Below are 27,756 nucleotides of genomic sequence, written 5' to 3' on the forward strand. Positions count from 1 at the left end.
TCACAAGTGCTACTCTTAAAAGTGTTTACTGTTGGGGCGCCTGGATGGCTCAGTAGGTTAAGCGTCTGACTTTGGCTCAGGTCATGATCTCATGGTTCGTGGGTTCGAGCCTTGCATCAGGCTCTGTGCTGACAGCTAGCTCAGAGCCTGGAGCCTGCTTCAGATTCTCTGTCTCCCTCTCTCTCTGACTCTCCCCTGCTCACGCTGTCTCTCTTTCTCTCTCTCAGAAATAAATAAAACATTAAAAAAAATTTTTTAAGAAGTGTTTACTGTATGACAAGTGCTTTTCAAGCACCATGCCATTTATTTCTTGCTACTGCCCCACATTTTCACCTACAAATATGAATTACATCTAAGACACAGTCTGTGCCTTCATTTCGTCTACTTGAGGAGAGTAATTAAAGAATTACAAAACGAAATGGGTTGTCGAGACTGTGAATGAAGAAGACACCTTATCCCTATTTTACAGAATGAGACTATAGCCCTCGGGGCAGAGACTGAATCTCCCCAAAGCTGGGCAGTCTGTGCTCTCTCCTACCATGTGATACTGCGCACCCTCCCATTATCTAACCCTGACCCCAGGCTATCAGCAGTGGGACATACAGAAGAATGAATTGAAGATGTGGTGTGATGTTTTGGTAATGAGGAAGATCGGTAACATTTATTGTCTTTCACCACGTCCAAGAGCTATTTCAGCTCTTTACATGTATTTACTCTTCCATCCCTCACAAAACCCTAGATGCCAGGGGCTGCTGCCAAGCCCATTTTATAGATGAGGGAATGGAGGCACAGGGCTGTCAGAGTCAATACAACTAGGAGAGCTGGAAGTGGAACCCAGGGCGCTTGTCTACTGCACAAAGCTGCCTCTCAGACCCTAGAGGAGGAGGGACACTTTGGACTTAGAGGTGCAGATGTAATGGTAGAAAACTAAAAGAAAATTGGGAATTTCAGAAACCCAAGAGTAGCTTTCTCTTACTAATATGCTTCCCCAGCTTTTGTCGGAATAGAATCTCCTCCTTTATAAATAAGTTAGAAAACATGTTCTTTTGAAAATGTCATGTAATATTCACTTAGTACCTACTATGTTCCAGGCCCATATGTAAAATAAAGGCATGTATAAACCTGTTTCATAGCCAAAAGCAGCTGAGTTCACCCAAGGGAAAGGTCAATTTAAGACTGTGAGCCATGAAGCCCCTTGGACTCAGCTGCACCTCCAGATGATCCCTGTTCTCCCACCCTCCGTACCTTTTTCTTCAGTTCCACGCTGATGGCATTGGCCTCCTTCAGGTAAACAGCATTGCCCCAAAGTAAGTCCCTTAATGAAGTAAACTGGTGAGACTTCCATTTCCGGAAGGCCCACTGGGCCAGCTCAAATTCGTGTTGTGTCCAAGGAACTGAAAGAGCAAAGGAAGTGTAATTAATGGTGATCTCATAACTATGTACATCTCTCCCCACCTCATCCCCCTTTATCAAGTTAAAGTAAAAGTTAAAGCTTTTCTCCATTCAGTTGTTTTCGTTTTCTACTTTTCAGTAAAGCCTACTAAAATTCTGTTGATATTATGAAGGTACATATACATTTCAGAAAACTTTTAAAAAATCCTACTATTTAAAACAGTACAGGGGTGCCTGGGTGGCTCAGTCAGTTAAGCTTCTACTCTTTTGATTTCAGCTCATGTCAGAATCTCACAGTTTGTGACATCGAGCCCTGTGTCGGGCTCTGCGCTGCGTGTGGAGCCTGCTTAGGATTTTCTCTCTCTGCCCCTCCTCTGCTCATGCGCACACTCTCTTTAAAAATAAATAAGTAAACATTAAAAAAGTAAATAAAACAGTACATTAAATAAATAGCTTCTCCTCCTTTAAAAAAATATGTATCTAATACAGGGCTTATAATAATCCTTTAGTATACTGTACAACTTCATATATATCTATTTTTCTTAAGGTCACTATTTTACTTCACTATTAAAAAATAAAAAATTTAGTACACAGAGTCTTCAGAGTTAATTTATCTGCAACATATACATGACCTTCATATATGCAGTAATATGAAACATATATGTAAACTGCCCAAGAGATTTCTGTGAAGACCAAGCTAAGAAATCTTGTGTCCCATGGAACACATTCAGCCCCGCTCCCAGGACAGAGAGCACAGTCTGTAGAACTGAGAATCTTCAGAATCACCTTTAAATTGGCTCAGTAAAATATCAATAAATGGTAGGATCACCTATGATCAAATCCAGCTTTGATCACAGATAAAGGGTTAATCTGATAGGACAGATCCAAAAGATTATACAGAGGGAAATTTCCATCCCTAGATTTCACCTTCTTCCTCTTCTTCTTCCTCTTCTGTTGTCTCGGCAGCGAGGGAGCGGGTCTCAACTTGCTTCTGCAAGGCCTGCAACTTACTCTCATAGTCCTGGATGAAAACAGAGGAGAGGACATGTAGGAAAGGGAGGAAGGGGAGGGAGGGGAGGAGAGATGAGCGCAGTACTGGTGAAAGCAGAGAGGGCAAAAGATAAAAGAGAAGACAGAGGCAGGAAGCAACGATAAAATGACAAAGAAATACGCAGGAAAACCCCACAAAGCACACAAGATGGTCTGTAACGGGTAAGTGGTGAAGAAAGCTAACTGCAGTCTCTCTCTATTCCCTCACACGTGAGAGTTCTTGATGTGGGGCTCAGGTCCAGATTGGGGGAGGGGGATTTTGAGAGGAAAACTCATTTGTCCTTTAAATTTATTTAACAGTAGTATTTAAGTAGTACCTTCAAATATCAAGGAACTCCAGGGAAAAACAATACTGGAAAATTCACCATTATTGTCAACTGTACTGATTATCTAGCTGTTTGGATGGGAACTATGGACTCTGAAGCTCTCTGTGGATGAAATACTCTGCAGCTGTAGGATGCAGCCTTCAGGTAACCAAAGGGTCACAGTGCTATTAGGACCAAAATAATCTGTAGATTGTATTTAGTTACTCAAGAAAGACATTCTACAATATACTATTATAATACAAAACGTGTTATTGTCATACAGATCAGATTTAGCCTTCATGTCTCCATCTATTCCATGTGTTCTCAGTGAGGGTGGTATCACCCCAAAGAGGGCAAAGAATGGCTTTTGAAGGAGACAAAAAAACCTTATTCTTTGTATGTATAAAGCACAAATATACACACAGCATATAAACAGATGTACTTATGTATCTGAGATGAAAATTTCATGGTGGGGAGAGATTATGGAAAAAGTGTCTAGAAAGGTTCCTTGGAGCGTTAACTTTAAAAAGCTTGTGTTGAGGGGGCACCTGGGTGGCTCAGTCGGATAAACGTCCAACTCTTGATTTGGGCTTGGGTCATGGTCTCATGTTTGTGGGTTCCGGCCCCACACTGGGCTCTGTGCTCACAGTGTGGAGCCTGCTTGGGACTCTCTCTCCCTCTCTCTCTCTGCCCCTCCCCTGCTCTCTTTCTCAAAAAATTAAACTAAAACAAAAATTTTTTTAAGCTTGTGTTGTCTGAAAAAGCAGAGACCTTCACATAATAAAATACCATATCATAGCGTAAGCACAGAATCTTAAGATAGACTGCCTGGGTTTCCTGCCTCCTCGGAGCGACCCAATTATAGGCTGTCATAAGACAGAGGCTTTAGGTGTGACCATGTGCTGTCGTCAAACAGAGCTCTCCAAGTCACAAGCCAAATATTCTATTCACTATAAAGGACCACTGAAAGCTTCCTAGCAAAGTCTACTACAAAAGGAGCTTCCAATGGTGATGCTAAGAAGGAAATAAATATTCTCAAGGCTCATCATTTATCACTTAAGACGCACAAAGGAAGCTCTCCCTCTTTAGTGGAGCTGGCAGTGAGCAGGGGCCAGCGATACAGCATCATAGATATCAAAACACATTTTTTAGGAGACTATGTACTATGGCAAATTAAAAAAATAAAAAAAAAATTTAACTTGCAGGAAAAAGTTTGGCTCGTGGCACCTGCTCTTACTTGTCTTAGAATTCTGGGCAAGCTAAATGCTCTCTACACCTCATTTTTGTCATTTTTAAAATGACCTGCCTCCCACACAGGACCGAAGGAAGGACCAAATGATGAACATTTAAAACTGAATGTGAAAGCCCCCTTAATTGGTAACACAATCAAAATGACAGGTAATGCTTTAAAAAGTTTATTTTCTAAGTATATCTAGCACCCAGATCTTGGTTTCTAAATGCCAGTCTCCACTAAAGGGAACCGGGGCTCCTTGGGAAAACAACTGATTCCAGGTTTGAAGCAAGGAAAGTACAGGTGAGCCTGGAATATCTTGTGCCAGAAACGGTGGAAGTACTCAAAGACTGATGGGGCCATTTGTAAAGGACACAGAATTCCATTGGCAAGTAAATAAGAATAATACCAGAAACACAATATAGCACATTGAATATAAAAGAAATCCAAGAGTCCACAGTGATATTTGAAAGAAAGGGGGGGGGGGGAAGCTCCTCCTTAAAAAAATTAAAAAGCCAGTTAATAAATAAATGCAAAGGGATTGACAATTAGAAAACCACTACATCACAACCTTAGATGTAGTAACCTGAGTCAAGACAAGGATCATTAAGAAATGCTAAAACAACTCAGTGAAAGGTGGACAGAGCACAGAATCATCACAGAATCCCAAGTACCACCCTAGATAGTTATTAGTAAGAAAAAGAAAGAGCTGGCAAATGTCACATTAAATTGATTAAACTTTTTAACATTACTGATAATAGGACAATTTGACATTTTGTCTACCGATCTGATGCGAGGGAAGTACACAGTATCACCTTGACAGCATTCTTATCAAAAATGCTTAACTTTAATCTTGAGGAAATAATCAGACAAAGCAACATGTAGCTAAGAATACACTGGTATTCCAAAATACCAATGTAACGAGGAGAGCAATATCATAACCAAAGGTAATATACAAACTTTGCTTGGACCTGGGATTAAAACACACATGTTTCTAACACATATTTTTTTTAGACAATTAGGAAAATCTGAAAATGGGCAGTCTACTACACAGTAGAGAATCATTATTAAATTTCTTGGGTAGGTTAATGGCATTAAGGGAATATCCTTGATTTTAGGAGATACACATGGCAGTATTTGGGGGTAAACTCCACCATGAATGACTGTGACTTACTTTCAAATGATTCAGAAAAGAAAATACATAAATATGGGTATACAAAGATCCACTGTACTATCTTTTCTTTTGGTATGTTTGAAATATTTCAAAATAAAAGGTTGAGGAAAGACTGCTTTTTTTCCCCTTAGAAAATCTCTATGTTCTATGAGACCCTTTCAGTAAAAAGAGGAAGATGGAGGAAGATAGCCAGTTTACATAAAAATCCTCAGATGGAAAAAAATGTTAGTATTTTATCTTGAGGATTTTTTCCTTGCTTTTCATTTCCCCTGCAACTTTAATTATAGTAAAGTGCACAGAGCATAAAATTTACCATCTGAACCATTTTTAAGTGAACAATTCAGCGCTGTGACGTACATTCACATTGCTGTGTTCCCACCACCATCCGTCTCCAGAACACTCTCCACCGTGTACAACTGAAACTCCACACCCACTGAACACTAACTCTCCACTCCCCCTTCTCTCTCCCCTGGCAACTACCATTCTACTTTCTGTCTCTGATTTTTACTTTAAGTATCCCATGTGGATACTTCCTTCATGTGGAATCACATGATTCTGGCTTTTAGTGACTGGCTTGTTTTTGAGGTTTCCTTCAAAAATCAGTTTACAAGATGGTCAAACTACTGATAAAAACAAAATCCTTAGAATCTGACAGTTAAGGTATGAGGGTGACCTTCCCTAAAGGCTCTAAAGTGGCAGTAAAGCGGACCTAAAAAGATTTCCTGTAACACTATGGGCCTAGAACTTTAACTGCATTTTGACTCAGGGAAAAACTCTATCAGCAGTTGATAGATAATCCGAGTATCAACACGATTTCCTAAACTGACCCTCCTCTTCCCCAAACCAGGCTGTATATGAGCTTCCAACAGGGACATTTTGTATCTCATCAGAAAAACTCTTAAGTATTGGATTTTCCTACAACAAATGGACAGAGAGATTGGGATGCTATTGTTCTGTTGACTTCATGGTGAAAACTATGATAATTATGGGAAGCACACCAAATAATATATTTTAGCAGTAGCGTTTTGTGTTTGTAAGAAGTCCTAGTTGGTTAAATATATCCCCATACCTATAAAGGCACTAAACTGGCTGTTCCCTCTACTAGAATGTTCTCTCTCTCCTGGCCATCCTTTTTTTTAAGCTTACTTTGTGCCAGGAACTGTTCTTAATGTTTTGCATAGATTATCTGAATCTTCCTAATAACCCTATGAGGATGGTACTACTGTTAACCTCATGTTAAAGAAGAAGAAAAAGGATTTAAAAAGTTAACTAAATGTTATAAAGATCAGAGTTAAGCAAGCATGGATATGGGACTTGAACTCAAGCAACTGGACTCCAGGGCATGCTCTTTTCTCCACTAAGTCTCACTGGTGAGGGAGACAGACACTCGACACTCAATGGCAAACAGACATGAGATACACCATGGTTTTGGCAGAGAGAAGTACTACGAAGGAAAATAAAGGCTGGGAGGTAGGTAATGTGGAGGAGAGAGGAACAGGAGAAGACTTTTAGATCAGGTGGTCAGGGGAGGTCTCTCTGCAGAGACCACATTTAATCAGAGATCGAAGCAGGCGTGCTGAGATCTCTGAGGGGAGTGGTGGGGGAGGGGGATTCCAAGTAAAGGAGAACTAACAGCAAGTACAATGATCCTCAGATGGAAAGGAGCCTCGTGCGTTTTAAGGAAAAACAGGAAAACCTGGGGGTGGGGGGAGCGGAGGAGCAAGAACACAGCTGTGAAGGAGGCAGACAGGGAACGGGTTACGGACGGCCTGACTGGACATGGTAAGGACCGTGGATTTCATTCTGAGGGAAGTCACCGGGGAGTGTTCAGAAGCTGGGAAGTAACAGGGGTCTGCCATATCTTTTAAAAACATCACTCTGTGGAAAAGAGCCTGGAGACGGCAGTCATGACGCTGTCCCAGCAACATTGAGGGAGACGGTGGTAGTTGGCCCAGGGTGTCAGCAGTCAAGGTGGTTATCAGTGAATGGGGTTGGTAGTGGAAGTCTGACCTACGGATGATGGGGTCACGGGGTGTGAGAACAGAAGGAGAAACTGAGGATGGCTCTTGGGATTTGGGGCCTGAGTTGGCTGCTCCAGTTTAGATGGTTTAACTGTGAGATGCCGGTCAGCTATAAGGTCGTCAGGTCATAGTTGCCTATGGCGTCTTCAGATCAGGGTAGAGGGCTGAGAAAAACACCACTGGATTTGTCACCGTCACTGTGGAGATCTTTGGTGGCCCTGAGAAGAGTGGCTTCAGTGTGGTGATGTGGGACAAGAGTCTGACTACAGAGTGAGTTCAAACAAGAATGGGGAGAAGAAATAATAAAAGAGTGATAAAAGGAATTGGGGGGGTGTGGACGAGTGGGACAGTACAGAGAACTCTGCAGGTGCATTTCTACAACAAGCAACAGAGACACGGAGTGGCGGCTCTCAGGCAACATGGGAGTGTTTCGAAAGTGGTGAAATGAAGCCATGCTCGAATGAAGATGTATAAGAGAAGGGGTAAGCGTACAGGGAGTTCTTGAGAAGGTGACGTAAGAGGGAGTGCAGGGAAAATGGGTGGGGCTAAGGCAGGACCAAGGCCAGTTCATCCACCAACAGGAGGGAAGGATGCACGACAGACGCATACAGAACAACTAGAAGTGGGCAGAAAGGCAGGTTTTCTTCTTTTTCTCGGGGTCATCAGGTGAGAGCAAAGGACAGGCTGCCTTTCTTTCCTAGAGTCTCCTGGTGGTAAACTTTCAGAGCAGCTTGCATTCTTCCCTCATGGCATTTGTCACAAACACACCGTATAACTATCAGTGTGACTGTTGGTCCAATGGCTGTCTTGTCCACCACTGTGAAGTTCCTGAGGCCAGGGATCTGCCATTCACCATGGAATCACTAGCATCTGCCCCATACCTGGCTTCTAGATCAGATACATACTCATGCACTAAGCTTCTAGTGGAAGTTCCCCAAAGTGACTATCTTCTAGATCAGGGTTGGCAAACTACAGCCTAGGGGACAGATCCAGCCCACTGCCTACTTTTTGTAAATAAAGTTTTATTGGAACATAGCCATGCCCATTTCTTTGCATATTGCTGCTATTCAGCTACAACAGTGGAGATGAGTGGTTGCAACAGAGACCATAGGGCCCACAAAGCCTAAAATATTCACTATCTGGTCCTTTAGATAGTTAAGTTTGCCAACCCCTGTTCTAGATCAGTGGTTTTCAGAGGTGGGTGCTGGTCCAGCATCCTCAGCATCACCACCACCTGGGAACTTACCAGAAATGCAAATTATCAGGTTCCACTCCAGACTTCCTGAATCGGAAACTCTGGTGGCAGCCCAGGAATCTGTGCTCTTCCAAGCCCCCAAGGAGTTCTGGTGCACACTATCATTTCAGAATGGCTCTTCTAGGCAATGTGTACAGATGGAAGGTAGAGCCGACAAGACAGATAAGGAGCTTATTCCAGGTGAGTTTATACACTCACGAAAGAACCAAACAAGCACAACGAACTACAGGTCATCAGTATTACAACTGTGAGAGCCGGAGGGATAGGGAGGGGGGCTGGGGCAGGGAAAGCGCACATGAGCACAGATCTGGAAGAGGAGTTAAACATGTTGAGGAAGGATTCCAGTCTTAAGGAAGTGCAAGAGCCCAGAGGTGGGAACAAATTTGGCATGTTCAGGGTACAAAAAGTCCAAAATGCTTGCAGTGTGGAAAGGTTACAAACGAAGTCAGAGAGGCAGGCAAGCGGCCAGAACATGGAAAGTTTGTAGGCTATGGTGAGAAGTTCAGATTTTAAAGCACAAGGGGAAGCCACCAGAGGCTACTGATATGATCTGATTTTTGTTTTTACAACATGGTGCTGGCTGCTGTGCAGACGGTGGCTTAGGAGTCCAGAACAGAAGCAGAGTGACAAGTTAGGAGGCTGCTGCAGCACTCCCAGGAAGAGATGACGGCGCCACACTGGAGCATCTCCGAGGAGGAAGCATTTAAGGAGAAATCAACATCACCATTCCAGGGTTTCTGGTTAGGTCTGTTTTTGACACTACAGACTTGGCTCCTTTTGCTATTAGTACCATCCTCTTTTAATGGCAGATTATAATTAGCAAGCAATGGCCGGAAGGGAGATATCCACGCCCTGATTCTTGTCAACACCTAAACGTGCTTACCACCTGCAGCACCACCAGGACTCAGCCCCAGACCTCTCCCTCCAGGGATCCCAAGACACCTATTCTTAGACCTCAGTGGCTCCTATTTTCTCCCAATCCCCCAGTACCGTCTTGGTCTCATTTACTTTCCAACCACAATCCAAGTGAGAGCATTCATGACCTTTCGGGTTGTATACACAAGGGTTTATCCCACCCACAAACTGATCTGGGAAAGACTCTGACAGATTACTGGAGGTAGAATCAACAAACGGATCAGTTATCTAACAGAGTCTCTCTCTCCTCTGTCCCTGCCTGTGTTTGGAAAGCATCGTTTCTCATTTAGTCCATGGGGCAACTTCCGAACTGGAGCACTGGGCTCTGCATTTGCCACCTTCCAACCCAAACTTTAATCATTTCTAAAAGGTGAATCTAATCATGCAGTCTCCCTGTACAAAATCATTTGGAAGCTTGCCATCACACTCCAGATAAAATCCCAGCCCCTGAGCATGCCATGATCTGGCTCGTCCCCCTCTCCAACACCCCTCCTCTATTACAAGCCCCGGACACACAGCTGCTGTTTGGAGCACCTCACACTATGCACAGTTCCCCTGGACCTGACAGGCTTCCTCGCTCACCTGCCATTCTTCACGTGGAGAAATTCCCAGTTGTACTTTGGGACTCTGCTCTTGGCTCAGGGCCTCCTTCAAACACCTTTCCCCACTCTCCCCCTGTGTGCACAACTATCACTGCACATATCATACTGCACTGGAATTGTGTGTGTCGCCCTAAAAAGGGTCAGGTCTTGGCCACTTTTCCACTGGTTTGTTCACTGGCAGACAAATACAAAGAACTTTAAGGGGCAGAGAATGGGGTCTGGAGCAGACCAATCCAAGTATAACATTTTTCTCAAGTTCCAAATTTCATATTAAAAACCCATGGGGGAAAAAGGCTCATGAAGATTTGGTATTCTACTCCATAATACACGATTGTGTTGTTCTTTGATATAAAAAAATAATGTCATGTCCAAATGATCATTAAGACTGACGGCCCATTCCAGAAAACTCTTCTGCTTTGTCCTGTGTCACCTCTAGCACACCACTAACACTCTGAGTGGAGAAGGGGAGCGATTAAGGGAAAAAAGAAAAGCTAAACAGAGTTACTGAAAGCTTTTTAGAAGTTTAGTTTCTACCCATGTGAAAGGAACAATTTCATTTTTTAAACTTTCAGATTATATGATAAAAAGATTGAAAACACAGTTGTAGTTAAACTCAACTTACACTACACACATTTTTATTAAAATAAAACATGGCGTAGAAAGGGGTTAAAGATCCCATTTAAGACAGAATTTCAATAAACAGAAGAGGGCAACAGAAGCAAAAGCTTTAAACGAACCAAGTCTGCGCAGAAATACATTTTAAAAAGATGTGTTTTGCAACCATCTTCAGATGAAATAGGAATAAATAAAAGTCAAGACCAGACTTAATTAGCACCACCCTGTTCCACTTTTCTTTCTTCCCACATCAGAAGAAATCACACTCTTACTTAAAAGATGGTTTCAGCTTTTATTGAACGAGGACTTTATTTTTTTAACATTACACACTAACTCTCCCTTTCTGAAAAGGTAGATCTGACACTCACAGACAATCTTCAAGCACTTTATTTTAGAAATTGAGGGAGAAATCCATAGTTCATTAACAAGAAGATTCACAACTTCTTTTTACAGTAACGATGGCAGGAAACCAATACATTTCACAACCTAGAGAGGTTCAAACTAAGTATCCTAGAGCAGATTTTGAAACCTTGAAAAGATGACATAAACTGGACAAGTATGAAAACTGCTCATAACGCAGACTATGGCTCTCCCACTACAGGACAGATGTCAGCTCTGCGCTGCACTAAGAAGGTGTCCTCACTACGGCACACCAGGCCACGGCACCTTCCCCTTCCCCCAGTCCTGGGTACCAATCATTAAGGCAAGGCCTGCTAAGGACCAGTCAGGCCCGGGCGTGCAGCAGCTGACCAGAGGAAATCTATGTAACTTCCTGTAGTCTGAGAGCCTTTAATGTAGACACCAGTGTGGCAAACTGTGTTGTGTTGTGTTTATTTTCAGCATCAACCTGCACCTAAAGCACGAGAGGTCACTTCAAGTCACTTCAATGGAAAACACAATCCCCATTCATTGGGTCTCCAGTGAAATGGAGAAACAATTTGAAGTGCTAGAAAGAATTAAGAGACAAAAATAAAGGAAAAGCCCTTTGGTTTAGACTTATTAGATGAACAGAATGTCTTTAACTTTCCCAGGAATACCACTGTGGTGTGTAAAATTATACTAAGTAATTAGCACTCCTTTATATTCCCATAATTTTCAGATCATTATATAATTTCAGTAGCACATTTCCCCTCATTTTTCTATGATAATAGCTACGAATACTTCAGTAATATAATAATGGTTTAATGATGACCGTTTCTCTTTGGTCATGTACTATTTAAGGTTAGGGAGAGATATTGTCAAATTTAAAAACAAACCGGTGTGGGCTATGTCAACTGCTTACAGAAGCATGGCACTAATAGCTTATTTAGTTAAAAAGTCACTGAAATAGTTTTATTCATCCCAAGTTATTTTCTAAGACAAGCATCTGCTCTGAAATGCAGGAGGGGACATATGTGGCAATCAATCAAACCTCGGTTCATTTCTTTCTGGTCATCTGAAATTAAGGGCTCCTTTACATATCTAAACATTTTAGCCATACGAGGGCATGTAGATCAGCAGATGAAGCACAAACACAAACCTAATTCTTTGGAATATCGGTATGGGTCCAGTGCTTACCACAACTCACATTTGTAAATGAAAATGCTGTATTACTTCTCGTTCTATAGTGTCACCTGATCACCAGTAGAAACTCACTCCTGTTACTTAGTGGGAAAGGGAGGCAACTGCTCATAACAAGATTAAAAGGCCACCATAAAAATGAAAAAATACATAGGCCTATTCTATCTTATTTCAAGTTAGGGAAATGAGAGTCTACTTTTGCTACAGGGATGAAAGCTCAGTCAGTGATTACTATTATTAATACAGGTATCCCTCACATTTCGAAAGTCTGTGTCACGTCCCTTGCTTTTATGAAAGACCTATGTTGGTACCTGTTTTTGCTAAGCAGAAGGAATCCAAAGGGCATTTTCGCTTTTACGAGAACCCGCATTCAGTGTGTTTTGCAGCCAGCCATTAGAGGTAGCGCGCGCACGTCCCAAGCAGCGAGCGGTCCCACCGGGCTCCTTCCCGGGGAAACACACACAGAAGCTGGGCGTCAAGCTGCTGGATCTCTGAACCGTGACTGTAAGCACCTGTGCTTTATCTTGATTTATTCCCTGCATCCATTAGCAAGATGGGTCATTAAGTATCAGAAAAGCTTAAGAGAGGTTATTTTTTGGGGGGGCCTGGGAACCCTCAAATTTTTTCCCATATAAATTAATGGTAATGGCTTCTTCACTTTACACCATTTCAGCTCAGGGAAAGTTTCACAGAAAACACTCTACTTTGGGATAGTCAGGGAAACCTGTAGTAGAAAATGAACTTTCTGCAAGAAAGGAATATTTAATGTATCTAAGAATAATAGAGAAAACAAGCAGGGCTTACACGAGATGCGCTGAAGTGACTGATCTGAAGTAGCCTACTGAGTTCATTCGAACCACGTGGTACAGGACGTTGTCATCTCAAAGGAGTCCACCCATTACAAACATCATTCACCCTAATCTGTCTAATATGCCATCAAGCCTCAGTTGAATACTTAGAACTATTCTAGCTACGAAAGCAAAAATGTCCCCAAAGTTAATCAGAAGCAACTTTCTGTGCATTAAGAAAGCATTTTCTTAGAAGCAAAAAAATAATAAAATAAAATAAAAATACTATGGTTAAAAATAATGTGTTCTAACAAGGCATAGTGCCCACACGCAAAGGAAAAGAAAACCATATAAACACAATCTTGAAGGCTTCCATGAATGCTAATCACTATGTTGGCTGCAATTCCACGCCACCTGGAAGACGACTGTTGGGCAGGTGACCCCGTGACCTAGGAGTCATCAGCACGAAGTGAGGCAGTATCACAGACATCTCTGGCTCTTTGCACCGCCTTGAAAAAAGTTGCCGAGAAGTTCAAGAGATGAGGAAGGATGCAGAAAAGTATTCTCTTCTTCCCATTAAAATCCATCTTTTTTAGTGGATTCTCCAGTGAGGCAAACTGAGACCACAACACAGTAAAATGAGGTATTGATACAATAAATGTTCATCAGGACTTCTCTTCCCTCGCTTGAGCATCTGTGAGCATTACTACTGTTAAGCAAAGAATAGTTTATTATACAATCATCTCTTTTATTCTCAATCCAACCAAAGTTAACTCATGATATCATCATCTCCTGAAAATAAGTGGCACAGAGCCACGTGCTGTGTGGCCTTCTCCCCACGACCCACTTCTTCCCCTCTCTCCACCAAATAACCTCCCTGTGAACTTATACACACTGCTCAAACAGCATACAAGTATTTTGTTGGCCTGATTTTGGTGATTAGTTCAGAGTGTGAATGTGTGTGTGTGTGTGTGTGTGTGTGTGTGTGTGTGTGTGTAAGAAATGATGTGTTAAACTTCAAAAGCAAACTACAAACAAATCCAGAAATGGTGCCAATTTAAAGATTTCAGTACTATGACAAGTTTCATACACATACTGATACATTAAAAAAAAAAAAAAAAAACCAAAGCAAAACAAAGCTACTGAAGCAGTTCTGTGTAAAATGTAGTAGAAGAGGAAGATGGGGAAGTTCTGCAGAAGGATGCAAAGCTGTGTACTACAAAATATGTCCGAAGACATTTAGTTTTGGCTTATGAAAATTCCAATTATATTTAAGGACAGGAACAGACATGGATGAGAAATCCAAAGCTGTGTCCACATAGTCACATGTTAAACTAACATCTAACATTTATGGGGAAATAGCAGACATTTAATTCTGTGTATCAAGCTCCCCTCTGGAGTGTCTGCATTAACCAAGAGAGGCAGGTCTTTCTGGATATCAAATCAGTTTATAGGCATTATAAAAACACAACAAACTTACACCAAAACCGGACCGGTCTGGTAAGTAAGTGTATTATCGAGGCACCAAGGAAGGAGGAAAGTCTCAGAAAAATAAGGGAGGTCTCAGTGTTTTGTCCAAAATTCCAGAAACTGCCCATTTATGGCATGCAAACAAAAGGGAGGTGCTGAAATGTTTACCAGTGTTTTATGTTTTAACAATATTAAAATCAGTTAAGATGTGTAAGAACGCAACACTAAAATCATAATGTAAATAGTAGGAACTCAAGGCCAAGGCTAGAACCAACTCAAATCGTGAGCTAACATTGCCTGTTTCCTCCACCAAGATTTCAAGTTTGTCCAGTAATTTATACTGTGGTTTCTCGACCAGCTTTGAGATTGGGTGCCGAAAACTGGCGCCTCATCCTCGGAGGTGTCACAAACTGGTTACAGTGGCTGGGTTTGTCAGTCTGCTTCTGAACGGAACTGGCTGCACTGCCCTCTAACTGACCTCCAGTGTTATAATTACAGTAAGACTGTCGGTGCTGATGAATATGGCGCTTCGCCTGGAAAGTCTGCAGATCGGCAGTGGGGTGACCACCGTGGGAATTCAGTGATTCTGAGGAGGCAGATGCCTGGCAGCGCGTACTTTTCGGTTGGCCGTTATTGAGAGAATTGCTTCTCCAGCGTAACTGAGGTGGCTGTTGTTGAGCGTTAATATGCTGCTTGCTGACTTGGATGTGATCTTGGCTTCGCGTGCCCTGAGGGCCCCATGGTAACTGGGGATCCTTAGGAGCTGCTCTGCTCCCCTTTTCTTGGCTCTCCTCTTTATTTCCTCTCCTTCCATCTTCATCTTTTGGGATTCTAAGCTCTATTACCTCATCTTCTGTTATGATGATATGGGTCCCGGGGCTCCAAGAGTTTCTGTGTTTAGGGTTGCTCTTAAAGGGGAACCGGGGCTTCCGGTTCTCAGGAGGGATGAACCTATGAGGTACGTTCTGCCTACGAAGCTGCTTTGCTATCTCCTGCTGCTGCAGATTCTTAAAGCGGATTTGCTCTTGCCTCATCCAGCGCAGACGTCCGCGTCTAAAAGCCGGATCCCCGTTCATCAGCTGGGAGACGCGCTCTTCTTTCTCGAGTTCTCCACTGTCCCCTCTGCTTCCGTCACTCTCAGACTTGCTACCGACACTAGCCCCAACAGGTTCCTTTGCTCTGTGGTTTCCTTGGTTTTTCTGTTCCTGAGAACCAATCAGTGGCAAGACTTTCTCCATTTTGAGCATTTTGTTTCTTAAGACTTTTATTTCCTCATCTTTCATGTTGTTTTGCTTTTTTACCTCTTGCAAAATATCTTCCAGTTTGTCAATATGAACCTTGAGGTCGTCTACATCAGTTCCACCTTTACCGCTGGCCATCATGTCTTCGATCTTCTCATCCCCTACACCAACCGTGTCCCAGACATCCCTGGCCACTGCCCTCCAGGAGTCCCGCTCATTGGGATCCTTCTTCCCATACATGGCACAAAGCTCTTTCATCTTCACGATGGCCAAGGCTTCAATCTCCTGCCGACTGTGCCTAAAATCATTGAGTGCAACCTCATAGCAGATCTCCTTTACAGCCTGAATCTTAAGATCTGAGATGGTGACCCACTTGGAATCTTTACTCAGGCGCCTTCTTTGGGGGATCTGATACATTTTAATTGGCTCTCGTTTCTTCCCACTGCTAGGGAGGCCACATTTTTTAACAATGGTTTGCAACTTGCTGGGAGGTAGCTTTTCTCTCAGAGAAGTAATCAGTTTCCAGCTCTCTTCGCAGGACCTCTTGTCAGAATCGTCCCCGCTATCAGAATCCGCGTCCTTTGGAAAAACAAAATCAAAAAATGGCCCCAAAATAACCAAAATTAAAATGTAAAAAAGGAAAATCAAATTGAAGAAAAAACAAGCAAAAAAGCCTTAACCAAATTTAAAACCAAAACCAAAAATAAATAAATAAAACTAAAAAAAAAACAAAAAACCGAAACACAAAAACATAAAAAACCCCCTAAATGATGTGTACGTTTACTGAGATATATGTATATAAAGATTATTATTATAAAGTTTTGCTTGTTTAGTAACACTAATGCAAATTCCCACTTTCTGGCTTAAGTGATGAGATCTGCAATCCAATTTCTTAGAAGGACTGATACAGTGACCTTTCCCTTGAAGGTCATGTGAAGTTTTTATTTAACAAAATGCCATGAAATGACATCTCCACCATCTTGAGAAAATGAAGTAAAACCTATGCCCCATACATGCTAACGCCCATGCAGCCACTTCCCCAACATTTGCCTTGGTTATTGCTGTTGCTTCTTCCAGAAACTCTCTCCCCCATGAGTGAGCACAGATGCCATACGAGATGTGACGAGCAGGCGGATTAACAAGGGTTAGTAAGGCTGTAGGACGCCACGTTTTGTTTAGCTTTACTAAAAAGAGCAGCCCTAGAAAAAAGTTAGAGGATGAGAAGGTAGAAAAAGAAGCAGTCAAACAGGGATGATGTTAAAAATGAATCCCTACTAGCAGACCGTGTGGGGTTCTTATCAACCAAACTGTTTTTCTAGAAAATAAGAGGGTTTTGATATGAGTCCTTCCACAAGTACACACTGGGTTCGCTATTTTCTCGTCATGCCAAGCTGATGCACTACGTGCGCGCAATTAACGCTGGTACCCAGAGAACAGGAAGCAGAAGAAAAGGATCCTTATGGTGGGTCTGCTTTTTTGTTTTCACACACTTAAACCAACAAACACTTCACTTCCAATTTTTTAAGAAATAAATTTCCAGAACGTAAATTAAGCTAGGCAAATATATTTGTCATTAAGCATCATTTAAAATTCCCCAAGCAATATTTTAATAAATACAACCTACAGATGTTTTCTCCTTAGGAAAACCCATGGCATTTCTAGCCATTTGAGGAATATCACTTTAAATGACAACTCTTCCTATCAACATATGAAACAGAAAGGTGATATTCTGCTCAAGTAAAAATAGATCCACTTTAAAATGCTGTCTCTAACTCTATCTTCCATACTTTGTTTGCACTTGACCTCTTCAAAAGCTTTAGCTGGGTAGTTGGGCTGCTGTTGGAGCTGGGCCTAAAACAACTAACCAGTCTTCAAGGGCTATCTGGATACTAACCAACTGTTCTTAACTAACATGAGCACATCTGGATAACATGGATCTAAATGAAAGCAATGTTGGATTTAGAATTCCCTATGGTGGATAGGATTATGTAAGAATTTCTATTCAGAAAATAAAAGTTCCTTGGAAAAGAAACTTTTCACTTAGAAGAGTAGTTCAGGATGGTCTAGTTAAGAAAAAATAAACCTCAGTATTCCCCTTTATTTGGCTGTGATTACCACAATTATCTCTAGCAAACAGTATCTTGCTTTCTAGGCCAGACTTCTATGTAGTTACTTTATATGTACAGTTATTTCTAAAAAATAGCTTTTAACAATTATGATAATAATTTGGCCCCTGAATTTGGAAGTGTTGATGTATTATTTTTGTTGGTCAATAAATGGGTACTAAACCCATTTAAAAGCCCTATTGATCTGAAAATTTAACAAGAAAAAGCAGAGAGCGGGGCACCTGGGTGGCTCAGTCAGTAAAGCATCGGACTTTGGCTCAGGTCATGATCTCGCGGTTTGTGAGTTCAAGCCCCATGTCGGGCTCTGTGCTGACAGCTCAGAGCCCGGAATCTGCTTCAGATTCTGTGTCTCCCTCTCTGTCTGCCCCTCCCCCCTTGTGCTCTGTCTGTCAAAAATGAATAAACACTGAAAAAATTAAAGAAATAAGAAAAAGCAGCTAGAGTTCACTACTTTTTTCTTTTTCATTTTTAGTTTAAACCTCAGAATGGTTCATCTTAAGTGATAAAAGAGGACATTAACAAACATTAGAGAAAAATGTATGCCTGATTCCTAAAAAGGTTTTCTTACCAATACGTATAAACTATGTTTTACAGAACATCACCCCTGATTGTTCCCGCACAATTGACAACTATCACTCCACCCCCATCCTGGCTTCTTCTCTTTTCAAGATTGCTTAAGGATAAAATGAGTACTACCTATCTACAAAACAACAAATATTCTAATCACTGCTTTCCTATCATGCTTGAGAGACAACGATTAGGTCTGTTAACTCTAATAAAAATAAAATATATTTATATTATAAAAATAATAAGTAAAACATAAATCAATTTATAAGAAAGTCTACTATAAATCCAAAGGAACTCAAATTAAACTCAGTGGCCATAATTTTCCTTCTTAAAATACTGTCGTATTGACTTTGTAGAGTATGTTCTTAAAGCCCCCTATCACATACTGACCATGATACCAAATATTCTGTATGCAACATTTATGTGCCAACATATAAACCCTATCTCACGTCAAAAAAGATTTAAAGATATTTAGATTGACTTATTACAGGGTTGGGAAAACTACTCAGGTCTGGCCAATTCATGTCACTAAATGCTGCTTCTGTCTTCATTAAATCCCAAATGCAAAGGCCTCCTTAAGAGACTCTGCAAGAAGCCTATGCAAAGAGAAGAGAGAAGATACTACATGTGTAAAAAGCAAGTGCAAAAAGGACCAGGTATGTAATAGAGCACTAACTATACGAGAATGTTCGGCAGTGTGACAATGTGACGCATTTGGGGAACTATCAAAATACAGTACTCATGAGCCTGAATTCCATTTTTTAATGCTATCATTATGCAAAATGATTACATTATAGTATTAAATACAATTTTACTGAATTTCATATCCTCTCAATGTTTATTCTTAGGTGCATTCAAAATATATCTGTTGGCTGACCAATATGGGGTCATAAAAATACATTTCCCATGAAGCACTGTTACTGCTAGATACTCTTTAGGCTAAAGCATTCGAAAGCAGTTCCTCTTGAGGACAAGAAATGTGAGTGGAACAGACAGCTGGACTTATGGGAGGAAAGCAGCCTCCCTGCTTTGAGTAGCTGCTCTTGAGACCCTAACCTGCCCTGAGATACACAGAACAGATGACAACCAGGACTTGACTACTTGCAGACTAAGTATGTCCCCTGGAAATGAAAGAGGTCTCAGACACATTTATTTTCTCTTTGCTTAATGGTCAGCATCTTTACTTCAGGGCAAAGAGGGACTATCAGCTCTTGGTTATGGAGAGCGCCAGCCATCATCCTCTCTCCCACCTGCTCCTTCAAAGGCTGGTCTCAGCAGCACTGGCATCACCTGGGAGCTTGTTAGACATGAAGAACCTCAGGTCCCACCCCAGACCTACTGAATCAGCACCTGCATTTCAACAAGACACCCAGCTGGGGGAGGGGCACTGCTCTTTCTAGACCGAAAAGAACACCAAAGCAATTCAGAAGACCCAAGGTGAAGCCTCAGACCCATGACTTAACAGGCGTTTAAGAATGCGCAAGAAAGCCTTTTTTTAGCCTTAGTTTACTCAACTATAAATTGGAGGTAATATTACTCATTTTATTTACACACATGCCTACCAGGGAGGGCTATTCTGGAAAAAAAGAATTGGTGGATGTTAAAACTCTCTGTAAATTATAAGGCACTAAAGAAATATACAAGGCACTACTGTTAATAACACACACAGCTTAATGATACCTGTCTTCATGTGATCTGTCACAGACCATCAGAGGCATGTTACTAAATCATACATTATGAAGATAAAAAGGTTCCTCATGAGTCACAAACCCTTCAAACCCCTAATCACACTATAGCCAAATTCCTTCTGTTTTCATTAAAAACTAAATGTCAACTAGGCTTCATAGGGGACTCCAACACTGCTATTATCTTGCCACAAACACGTGATTTATTCCTACAATCCATTCTTTCTTGGACTTCACTATAGTTTCCAAGATAACAAACTAACCGGTTTAACCCACTGCCAGGCCTAAGAAATGAGTTGCCCTGGGAAAGCCTGCTTTTGCTCAAGACCTTGGCTCTTCTGGCCCAGTTAGTAACAAGAGCCTCTCTTCAAAGCAGAGCATGACCATAAGGCTGCCGTTTACACACAGTATTTTAGATGCTGTGTTTTATGCTAAGGGAAGAAACCAGTATCTCAGCTTTCTCTCTAATATCCTCTTATCTTAAAAGAAGTCCATGAATCTTAAAAAAATCTTACACTGTATCCACAGTACCCAAAAGTTTATTATACCTTTTCCTTACATATCAAATGAATGCCAAGAAGCTTCTCATGACCAGGGCTTTGTTAACCAAAGCTGGATGGCCTTAAAAATAAAAATCTAACTAATGGGTCAACTTATATATTCATGAGATCCAGTTTCTATCAAACTTGGAGAATCAATTTACATCATAAAATGCTACAGCCATTAGCATTAGAAGCTGCAACCTGAAACCAACTTTTTGACTCTCACCCAAACCCTTTCTCAACCCAGAGGAATCAGGCTTCCTTCTACTGTCTGAGCTGGCATGGGCCCTGCTCCACTATCATCCCACATGCCACGGAGACCCTTACTGAGAATTCAGACTCCATGCAGGGGAACAGAAAAGGATTAACACATGCAACTGTGCAGCAACACTTTTAGACACAGTTTAACTAAAAAAAGGAAAAGAAAAAGAAAAAAAAAGTCTGCCCAGCATAAGAACAATCCCCAAGTCAGCCCAAGAGCAGAGAATTAGTACTATCAGGTGATCAGAAACAAAACCAAGGCAAACACCCATCAAATTCAATATTTAATATAATTATTATTAAAAGAACCACCACTGATGCATACTCAAAAACCACTATCAGGAGGCAGAGGCTACCGGAAAAGCTCCCACTAGTTCCTCAAAAAGCACTTGGTTTTGACAGAACTAAAGACTTGATTTTAGGACGTAAAAGGCACAAAACTGTACCTTTATGAACACTTTTTCAGGCTAAGGCTACCAGGAGATGTAAGTTCATTCTCAATTAAGAAAATGAGAGAACAGCATATGGTGTCAGTGAGAGCTGGGCAAGCCATTTGGGCGAGTGCTCATCTGTGGAATGGGAGGGATAAGAGCAAGCCGCCCTTTTCCTAACAGAGGGCTCAGGACGGCCTCCTACCAGTCTCTGCTGCTCCAGAAGAAGATCTGCTTCTTCTTTCTCCTTTCTGTACAGGACCTCCATCTCTTGCAGCCTACAGCGAAAAGAAAAACAAGAGAGGAAAAAAACCCACTGTGAAATCACTGAGCCGTTTCATGAATGCTATATACCGTGGGCTTAAAAGAAGCGATGGTCACATGGACCACCTCGTATTTGGGCGTTACCTTTTTTCCATTTCCTGCTTCATATCAATCCCCTGTTTTTCCAGAAGTTCTCTCTGGGCAAACGTCCAGTCCACAGGCTCAGAGGGGGTCTCTGCAGAAGGAGTCTTCTCCCGCTCCGCTCGAGCTTGCTCCGGATGGTTGAAACGAAACACATGGTTTTTACCCATGATGATACGGTTTCCTAGCACAAAACAGAAATAGAGTCAAGAAGCCATTTCTTAAATGGGTACATACCTAGGCTTGTGACTTCACTTTTCCTCCCTTTCCCTAATGCAAAAAGACAGCTTTTGGAGTTTTACAAGAACAGAAATTCTAACGCTGACTATCACTTCTTCAAACAAAGAGTCAAACACTGAAGAGTTGCTCACATAAGCCACATACTGTTTACTGTTTCAAACCTTCCCCGGTCTCACCTGAGCGCAGCTGAACGGGCTGGGCCACCCTCTTGCCATTTACATAGGTTTCTGAGCGTTCACAGGGCTCTAGGGTCACAATAACTAAAAAGAACACAAACTAGTATTAGCATCAGAAACCACTGGAATAAAACAATGGAAAGCAGAGGACTATGAGGATTCAGGGTAACTAGAATAGATTCCTGCAATCAACCAAGTGGCTGAGAATCTACACAGTAGTTCATGTTAGGGGACCCAAACCAGGGGTATGGCTAAGAGAAACATTTAAATGAATTTGACAAACCTCAGAAGACAAGAAATGCTCATTTTGGTGCTATCTGATAGTTCAGTCCATAAAACTGAAAACCATCAGAAATTTTAAGATTTATGTACTATCCAGAAACTTAAGATCAAAAGCTAATATTTTGATTAAAGGAATGAATCATATAGCACAAAAATACCATTAGATTATTGTTTTGTTAATAACCTGGGCAAAAATCAAGACTAACTTCTTCTTCCCTTTTAGATAAAAAAGTTCTACTGGGTTAAAATCAGAGGTCCTTCAAATCTCCCACTACCCAGAATATTTGTTCCTTTCTTACTTGTCTATTAATTAATTAACATTCAAGACCAAGCCTAATTGCCTCTGTCCTGCTCAGTTCTTGGCAGTCCCAAAAGGGCTCCCTTTGTCCAGCCTATTTTCATGTAAAACAGCTACGTCCGTCCCGGCATTTGTAAGCAGCCCAGGTTTCTCCATTTTCCAAATATTAGGTTGTACAAGAAAATATCACTGAAAGAGACAGGGAATACCATGCCTTGATGATTTCTAATAATATGGAAGGAAAAGGTTGTTGGAAAGCTAAGCCAGGAACTCTCACCGTCCCCACTGTTGTTTCTCTCGCTCCGGAAGATACAATGCTCTTCTTTAATGTGAGCCCCACTCAGCACGATGTCCTGGCGCCGCTCAGCATCTGCTTGGCCAACCCTGAACACAAGGGAAAGTGTTTCCCAGGGAAATTCAGACACAAAAAGCACTGAAAACAATGAACCTCTTTCTCCCAAAGAATATTCCTTGGTATGTACAAAAAAGGTAACCCTTCTTTTTATCGGAGTCTTTCAACTGCAAATTTTATTTTCACATATGATCAACCTCCCTTCATGAGAATAAGAAACATCAATGTAATAAGGATACATCAATGTAACTCACTCAGCTTTATAAAAAGACACGAGTGAACTAATTTCCCTAATGAATTCATACAAGAAGTTAGAAAAAAATTTTTACTTAGGGTTTTTAGGGAAAACTACATGTTAACTGGTTCAGCTGACTAAAGTGCTTATACAATCCGGGAAGACAAGATAGTTTACAACTATTTTGGACAGGAAAAAGCAAATTACAACACATTTTTCAAAAAACAACTTCCTTATAGTTATTCAATCACTGAAGAGAACAGAAAACGTTAAGTAACCAAAAGAAACAAATATACCTTGTAATTCCATCTTTGATGTAATAAAGCAGGCACTCAGACATGAGTGGGTCTTCATTGAGGTTAACAAGATGTGGGGTCTGAAAGAGGGTACAGATGATCAATTTGGAGCAAGTACAACAGCACAGGCTGTGACAAGTACAGTGACTACAGGAAGCTCATGGCTACCCATATTACCTACAGTCCCTAGGTGAGGGACCTCTTACATTCCTAGTTGCAATTTCATTATAAACACAAAACGCTCTCTTCAGGCCTTCTCAAATTATACCAATGCATTCTATTTAAAAACATGAGTTCTAGGATAAAGAACAAGATCCGATTCTTGATAAGGTCAAAGCATGAAGAATACAAAAGAAAAAGAAGGACAGGTTGATTCTCTGGATGGGTCAATCACAATTTTTGTAAGTACCTGGACAAAAATCTTGAAGGGGAAGAAGGGAGGCCACTTTGACATATTGATTATTTGAGCTGAAGGCACTTGAAAAACAGCAACCACCCCTGCCCCACCCTCACCTGAAGACAGGTCCTCCTCAAGGACTTCAGCTGTCATGTCCCCTCCGGAAGTCCATCAACTGGGGAGGATGGACTATTGTCCCAAGAGAGGACACCAGAAGTGGACACCAGACAGACTTTGTCACAAACAATCACACTTCCCATCTATTCTCCCAAGGGCCCCTTCACCTTTCTTGAAAATCGTTCACTCCCTCCTGAGAGGCTTCCGTCCAGGCTCCCCTCTCCCTACTAACATGGTATTTAAGTCTGAACTCTAAGCCCTCCTGGGGAGTCACTCACTTCCCCTGGGGCGCTCCCACACATACATGAAACAGACATGTTAGTAAACTTATTTTTGTTTTTCTCTTATTAATCTGTTATTACAGGGCTCTCAACTAAAAACTCAGAAGGGTGGAGGGAAAACTATTTTTCTTTCTACAATCTCAAGAAATACTTAAGTTTTCATTTACACATCCCCACATCCTCTCTCACTTCCTTCTATAATTTTTATCGCTTCTTCCATGGTCCCAGTTACTATCTTTAATTCATTAGTCTTTATCTTCAAGAAGAAAATTAAAATTATTGTCATTTAACAATATACACATCTTGTAAAAGTCCTCTTCATCTAACTCTAATATTTCTAAAATCTTTGAAAAACCAACCTTCTTTGGTGAAAATACCCCACTGGAATCCAAAAATAAGTCACATGGTCTTGGGGTCAAAATCTACTCAAGACAGTGCCAGCAAAGGTGGAAAAATGAAAGATGAGTCAGATAAGAGAGTTAACAGGGAATGAGAAAGATGATTAAAACGAAATTAGAAAAAGCTCAACATTAGCATCTGCCTCTGGAGTTTAAGAGCTCCGCTGGTTTGAGAAAATCAAAGTCCTCTGTGGGTCCTGTTCTTTAAAACCTATCATGACACTGGCCTCAGAAAAAGGGAATCCTAGAAACAGGTTTTGTTTCCCCTTGCCTTAAAAGTATTCTCTCCCTCCCCCAATTTTACTGAGGAATGACTGACAAAATGGTATATATTTAGGTTGCACAACATGTTTTTTTAAAGGCATCCAATGTGTCAATTTAATACACATACACATCGTGTAATGATTACCACAATCAAGTTAACACATCAGAAACAGGTTCTGAAACTGAATTTGGATGTGGCCAGTGATGTATCCCTTCCTTACCTGGGGAAATCTAGAAAATTAAAACAAAATGCATAAAATTAAAGTAAGAACAAGCTTTGGAAACAGAGATCTCAGGGAATTCTAGGCTGTTTATACCACAACACTAATTCAAGTTATTTATAACTTGTGTTAAATGTCATATTTTTACAAGTTGTTACCAAATGTTTCCATGTAGCTCTTAACACTGAAAGATGTTGTAAAATCTTTTAATATACACAAAGGCACAAATTCTATCAAACGTAGAACTGCTAACACCTCTACAATCTTAACTATCATATCTCAATAAATAACGTCTTACTGAAGCAAATACTATTAAACTGTGAAAACCACGGATCCTTGGCAATACCAGCAGACAAAATACTGTTATTATTGTTCCAGTACTAAAGTATGTATTTAAGACGTCTTTAGGACAATCTTCTTTGTTGAAAATAATGCACTGGAATTTCCAAAAAAGTTATGTGACCTTGACAGAAAAACCAAACCAAAAGAACCCCAGCAAACACCAGGAATATTTCATATCACGTAAAAACAAAAATGGAAAACTCCCCAATCACTCTAATGCTAACCTAGAGAGATCACCATCAGACCTTTGCAGAATATCTTTAAATCTCTAATAGCCAATTTGGGGTCATTTGAAATGAAGGGCCACTATTACTGGCATGAATATATTTACTTTATAAATCAATTTATGTTTTATTACTGTCAAGTGAGAAGAACACAAAAATAATCATTTGATAATAGTTTTCCAGTATCTAACAATAACTAGGAAGCAACTTAGTAAAAGAACAAAACAACAACAACAAAAAGTCCAAAACCAGACCCACCTCGCTATTCTAATTGGCTACAAGGTAACTACTACCTAATAACTATGATAATAGAAGTAGGAGGGTAACTACTGGAGTTTTATTTATTTTTTTTTAAACTAAGAAGGGGGCAGAGGCGGCTACAAGGGTGAGGACAGGAATTGCTTTACTTAGTACAATGGCTGTCTGTAACACAAACTAAAGAAGCAAACTTGAGTGGTATCCTTCTAAACAAACCTGAATGGCTGAAACTGCTTCCACAGAGTTATAAATCAGGGCTGCTGGCATCTGTGGGAAAATCTACATAGAAAGAGTAACCAAACTGAAGCAAGGTATGCTAGGTGACAGGCTGGGAACTGAAGAGAAAGCAACAATGCACATGAGTAAACATACTGAATCATGACCGGAAGTTAGATTTATGGCCTTGGGTTTTGTTCTGTAAACAGCAAACATACAGGCATTTTAGAAATAGGCTGCCCTCTTACTATAAGATGAAATCAGAAATGTCTGAAATTAAGCCAAACCCCAAGACAAGATGAAGGGAAGAGGGGCCAGCCCTGAAAGGCTGGAAGTGTCTCAGTGGCCAAGACAAACAGGAATTTCGTCTTCTGTTTGGTGGAGTTCACAACACTGTGTCCTACCTTCTTAGGTGAGAAAACTCCCAGGGTTCCTCCATCTTCTCGAATGGCAACTCCCATCTCAGCCAACAAGGCCTCTCTGAAAAAACAACAAACGCATTAGAATACCAACAGCAAATGTCAATTAAATCAGTCTCATATGAACTAGAAAATAAAGCATGCAGAGCAAAAACTACCATCCGTGTTAGTAATACAAATGTGAAAAATCTGTCTATCCCATCATTAATGAGAAATTATTTTTAAGAAAAAGAGAACATTCATGGAGGAGGGCATTCGTGGGGATGAGCACTGGATGTCATATGGAAACCAACTTGACAGGGGCGCCTGGGTGGCTTAGTCGGTTAGGCGTCCGACTTTCGCTTAGGTCATGATCTCGCGGTTCGTGGGTTCGAGCCCCGCGTCGGGCTCTGTGCTGACTGCCAGCTCAGAGCCTGGAGCCTGTTTCAGTCTGTGTCTCCCTCTCTCTCTGACCCTCCCCTGCTCATGCTGTCTCTCTCTCTCTCCTAAAAATAAATAAAAATATTAAAAAAAAAAAAAAAGAAACCAACTTGACAATAAACTATTTGTAAAAAAAAAAAAAAAAAAGAAAGAAAGAAAAAGAGAACATTCAAAATAAATTCTGTTCCCATGTTAGGTAAAGTTATATTCACCCAAATAAAGGGGGGGGGGCACCCTTCACTTTTACTTCCAGTTCATCCTCCCCTTCTATAAAAGGAATCCCAGTTCCCCTGAGAATGTGCAGACACCCCCAGAACTTAATAACGTCCTGACCTCTCCATTCTGATGGCCTCTGTTTTACGCAGCTTCTCTTCCCAGGTTTCATTCAGCTCAGCAATGATCTTCTCCGATTCCTAAGGGAGGAAGTCCACAGTTAAAGTGAAGAGCCTTATGAAATGACAGGCTACGTCTGGGAAGGACAGCAAGATGCCCTTTGTGGGTATGAGGCAGAATCTAATACAGTGAGATTTTTCTCCTTTCTTATTATGCACAATAAAAATCATGAAGACTAGATCTAACGTTAAAGCAGCCCTAGATATACAAATTCTCCTATGTCCTAATGGTGAGTGAGTGTGTATGTGTGTGTTTACCGAAGGAAGAGTAATAGCAACATCCAAACATGCA

The 27,756-nt window shown here is 41.0% G+C and overlaps 1 protein-coding gene and 1 long non-coding RNA gene across 8 annotated transcripts in view; one reads left to right on the plus strand and one right to left on the minus strand.

Annotated features, from left to right (window-relative positions):
* KIF1B (kinesin family member 1B) overlaps positions 1-27,756 on the minus strand; it is a 136,918-nt gene that overhangs the window by 43,477 nt on the left and 65,685 nt on the right. For 5 of the 7 annotated variants that reach the window (XM_039235000.1, XM_039234998.1, XM_039234997.1 and 2 more), the window contains 9 exons: positions 27,406-27,485; positions 26,638-26,713; positions 23,516-23,595; positions 22,910-23,016; positions 22,053-22,136; positions 21,640-21,820; positions 21,437-21,509; positions 2,320-2,413; positions 1,246-1,394 (listed from right to left, as the gene is read on the minus strand). In XM_039235000.1, the coding sequence (XP_039090931.1) occupies positions 1,246-1,394; positions 2,320-2,413; positions 21,437-21,509; positions 21,640-21,820; positions 22,053-22,136; positions 22,910-23,016; positions 23,516-23,595; positions 26,638-26,713; positions 27,406-27,485 (924 nt within the window). Of the gene's footprint in view, positions 1-1,245; positions 1,395-2,319; positions 2,414-10,838; positions 16,199-21,436; positions 21,510-21,639; positions 21,821-22,052; positions 22,137-22,909; positions 23,017-23,515; positions 23,596-26,637; positions 26,714-27,405; positions 27,486-27,756 lie in introns of those variants that run through there. The other 2 variants (XM_039235002.1, XM_039235001.1) reach the window with 1 other exon arrangement.
* Positions 18,474-27,480, plus strand: LOC120233649. The gene is made up of 3 exons (XR_005528877.1): positions 18,474-18,506; positions 18,882-18,968; positions 27,438-27,480. It is a non-coding gene; the product is annotated as an uncharacterized LOC120233649 (long non-coding RNA).

This window comes from Hyaena hyaena, unplaced genomic scaffold (assembly GCF_003009895.1).
Source record: "Hyaena hyaena isolate Hyena2069 unplaced genomic scaffold, ASM300989v1 scaffold_94, whole genome shotgun sequence".
NCBI classification, from domain to species: domain Eukaryota; kingdom Metazoa; phylum Chordata; class Mammalia; order Carnivora; family Hyaenidae; genus Hyaena; species Hyaena hyaena.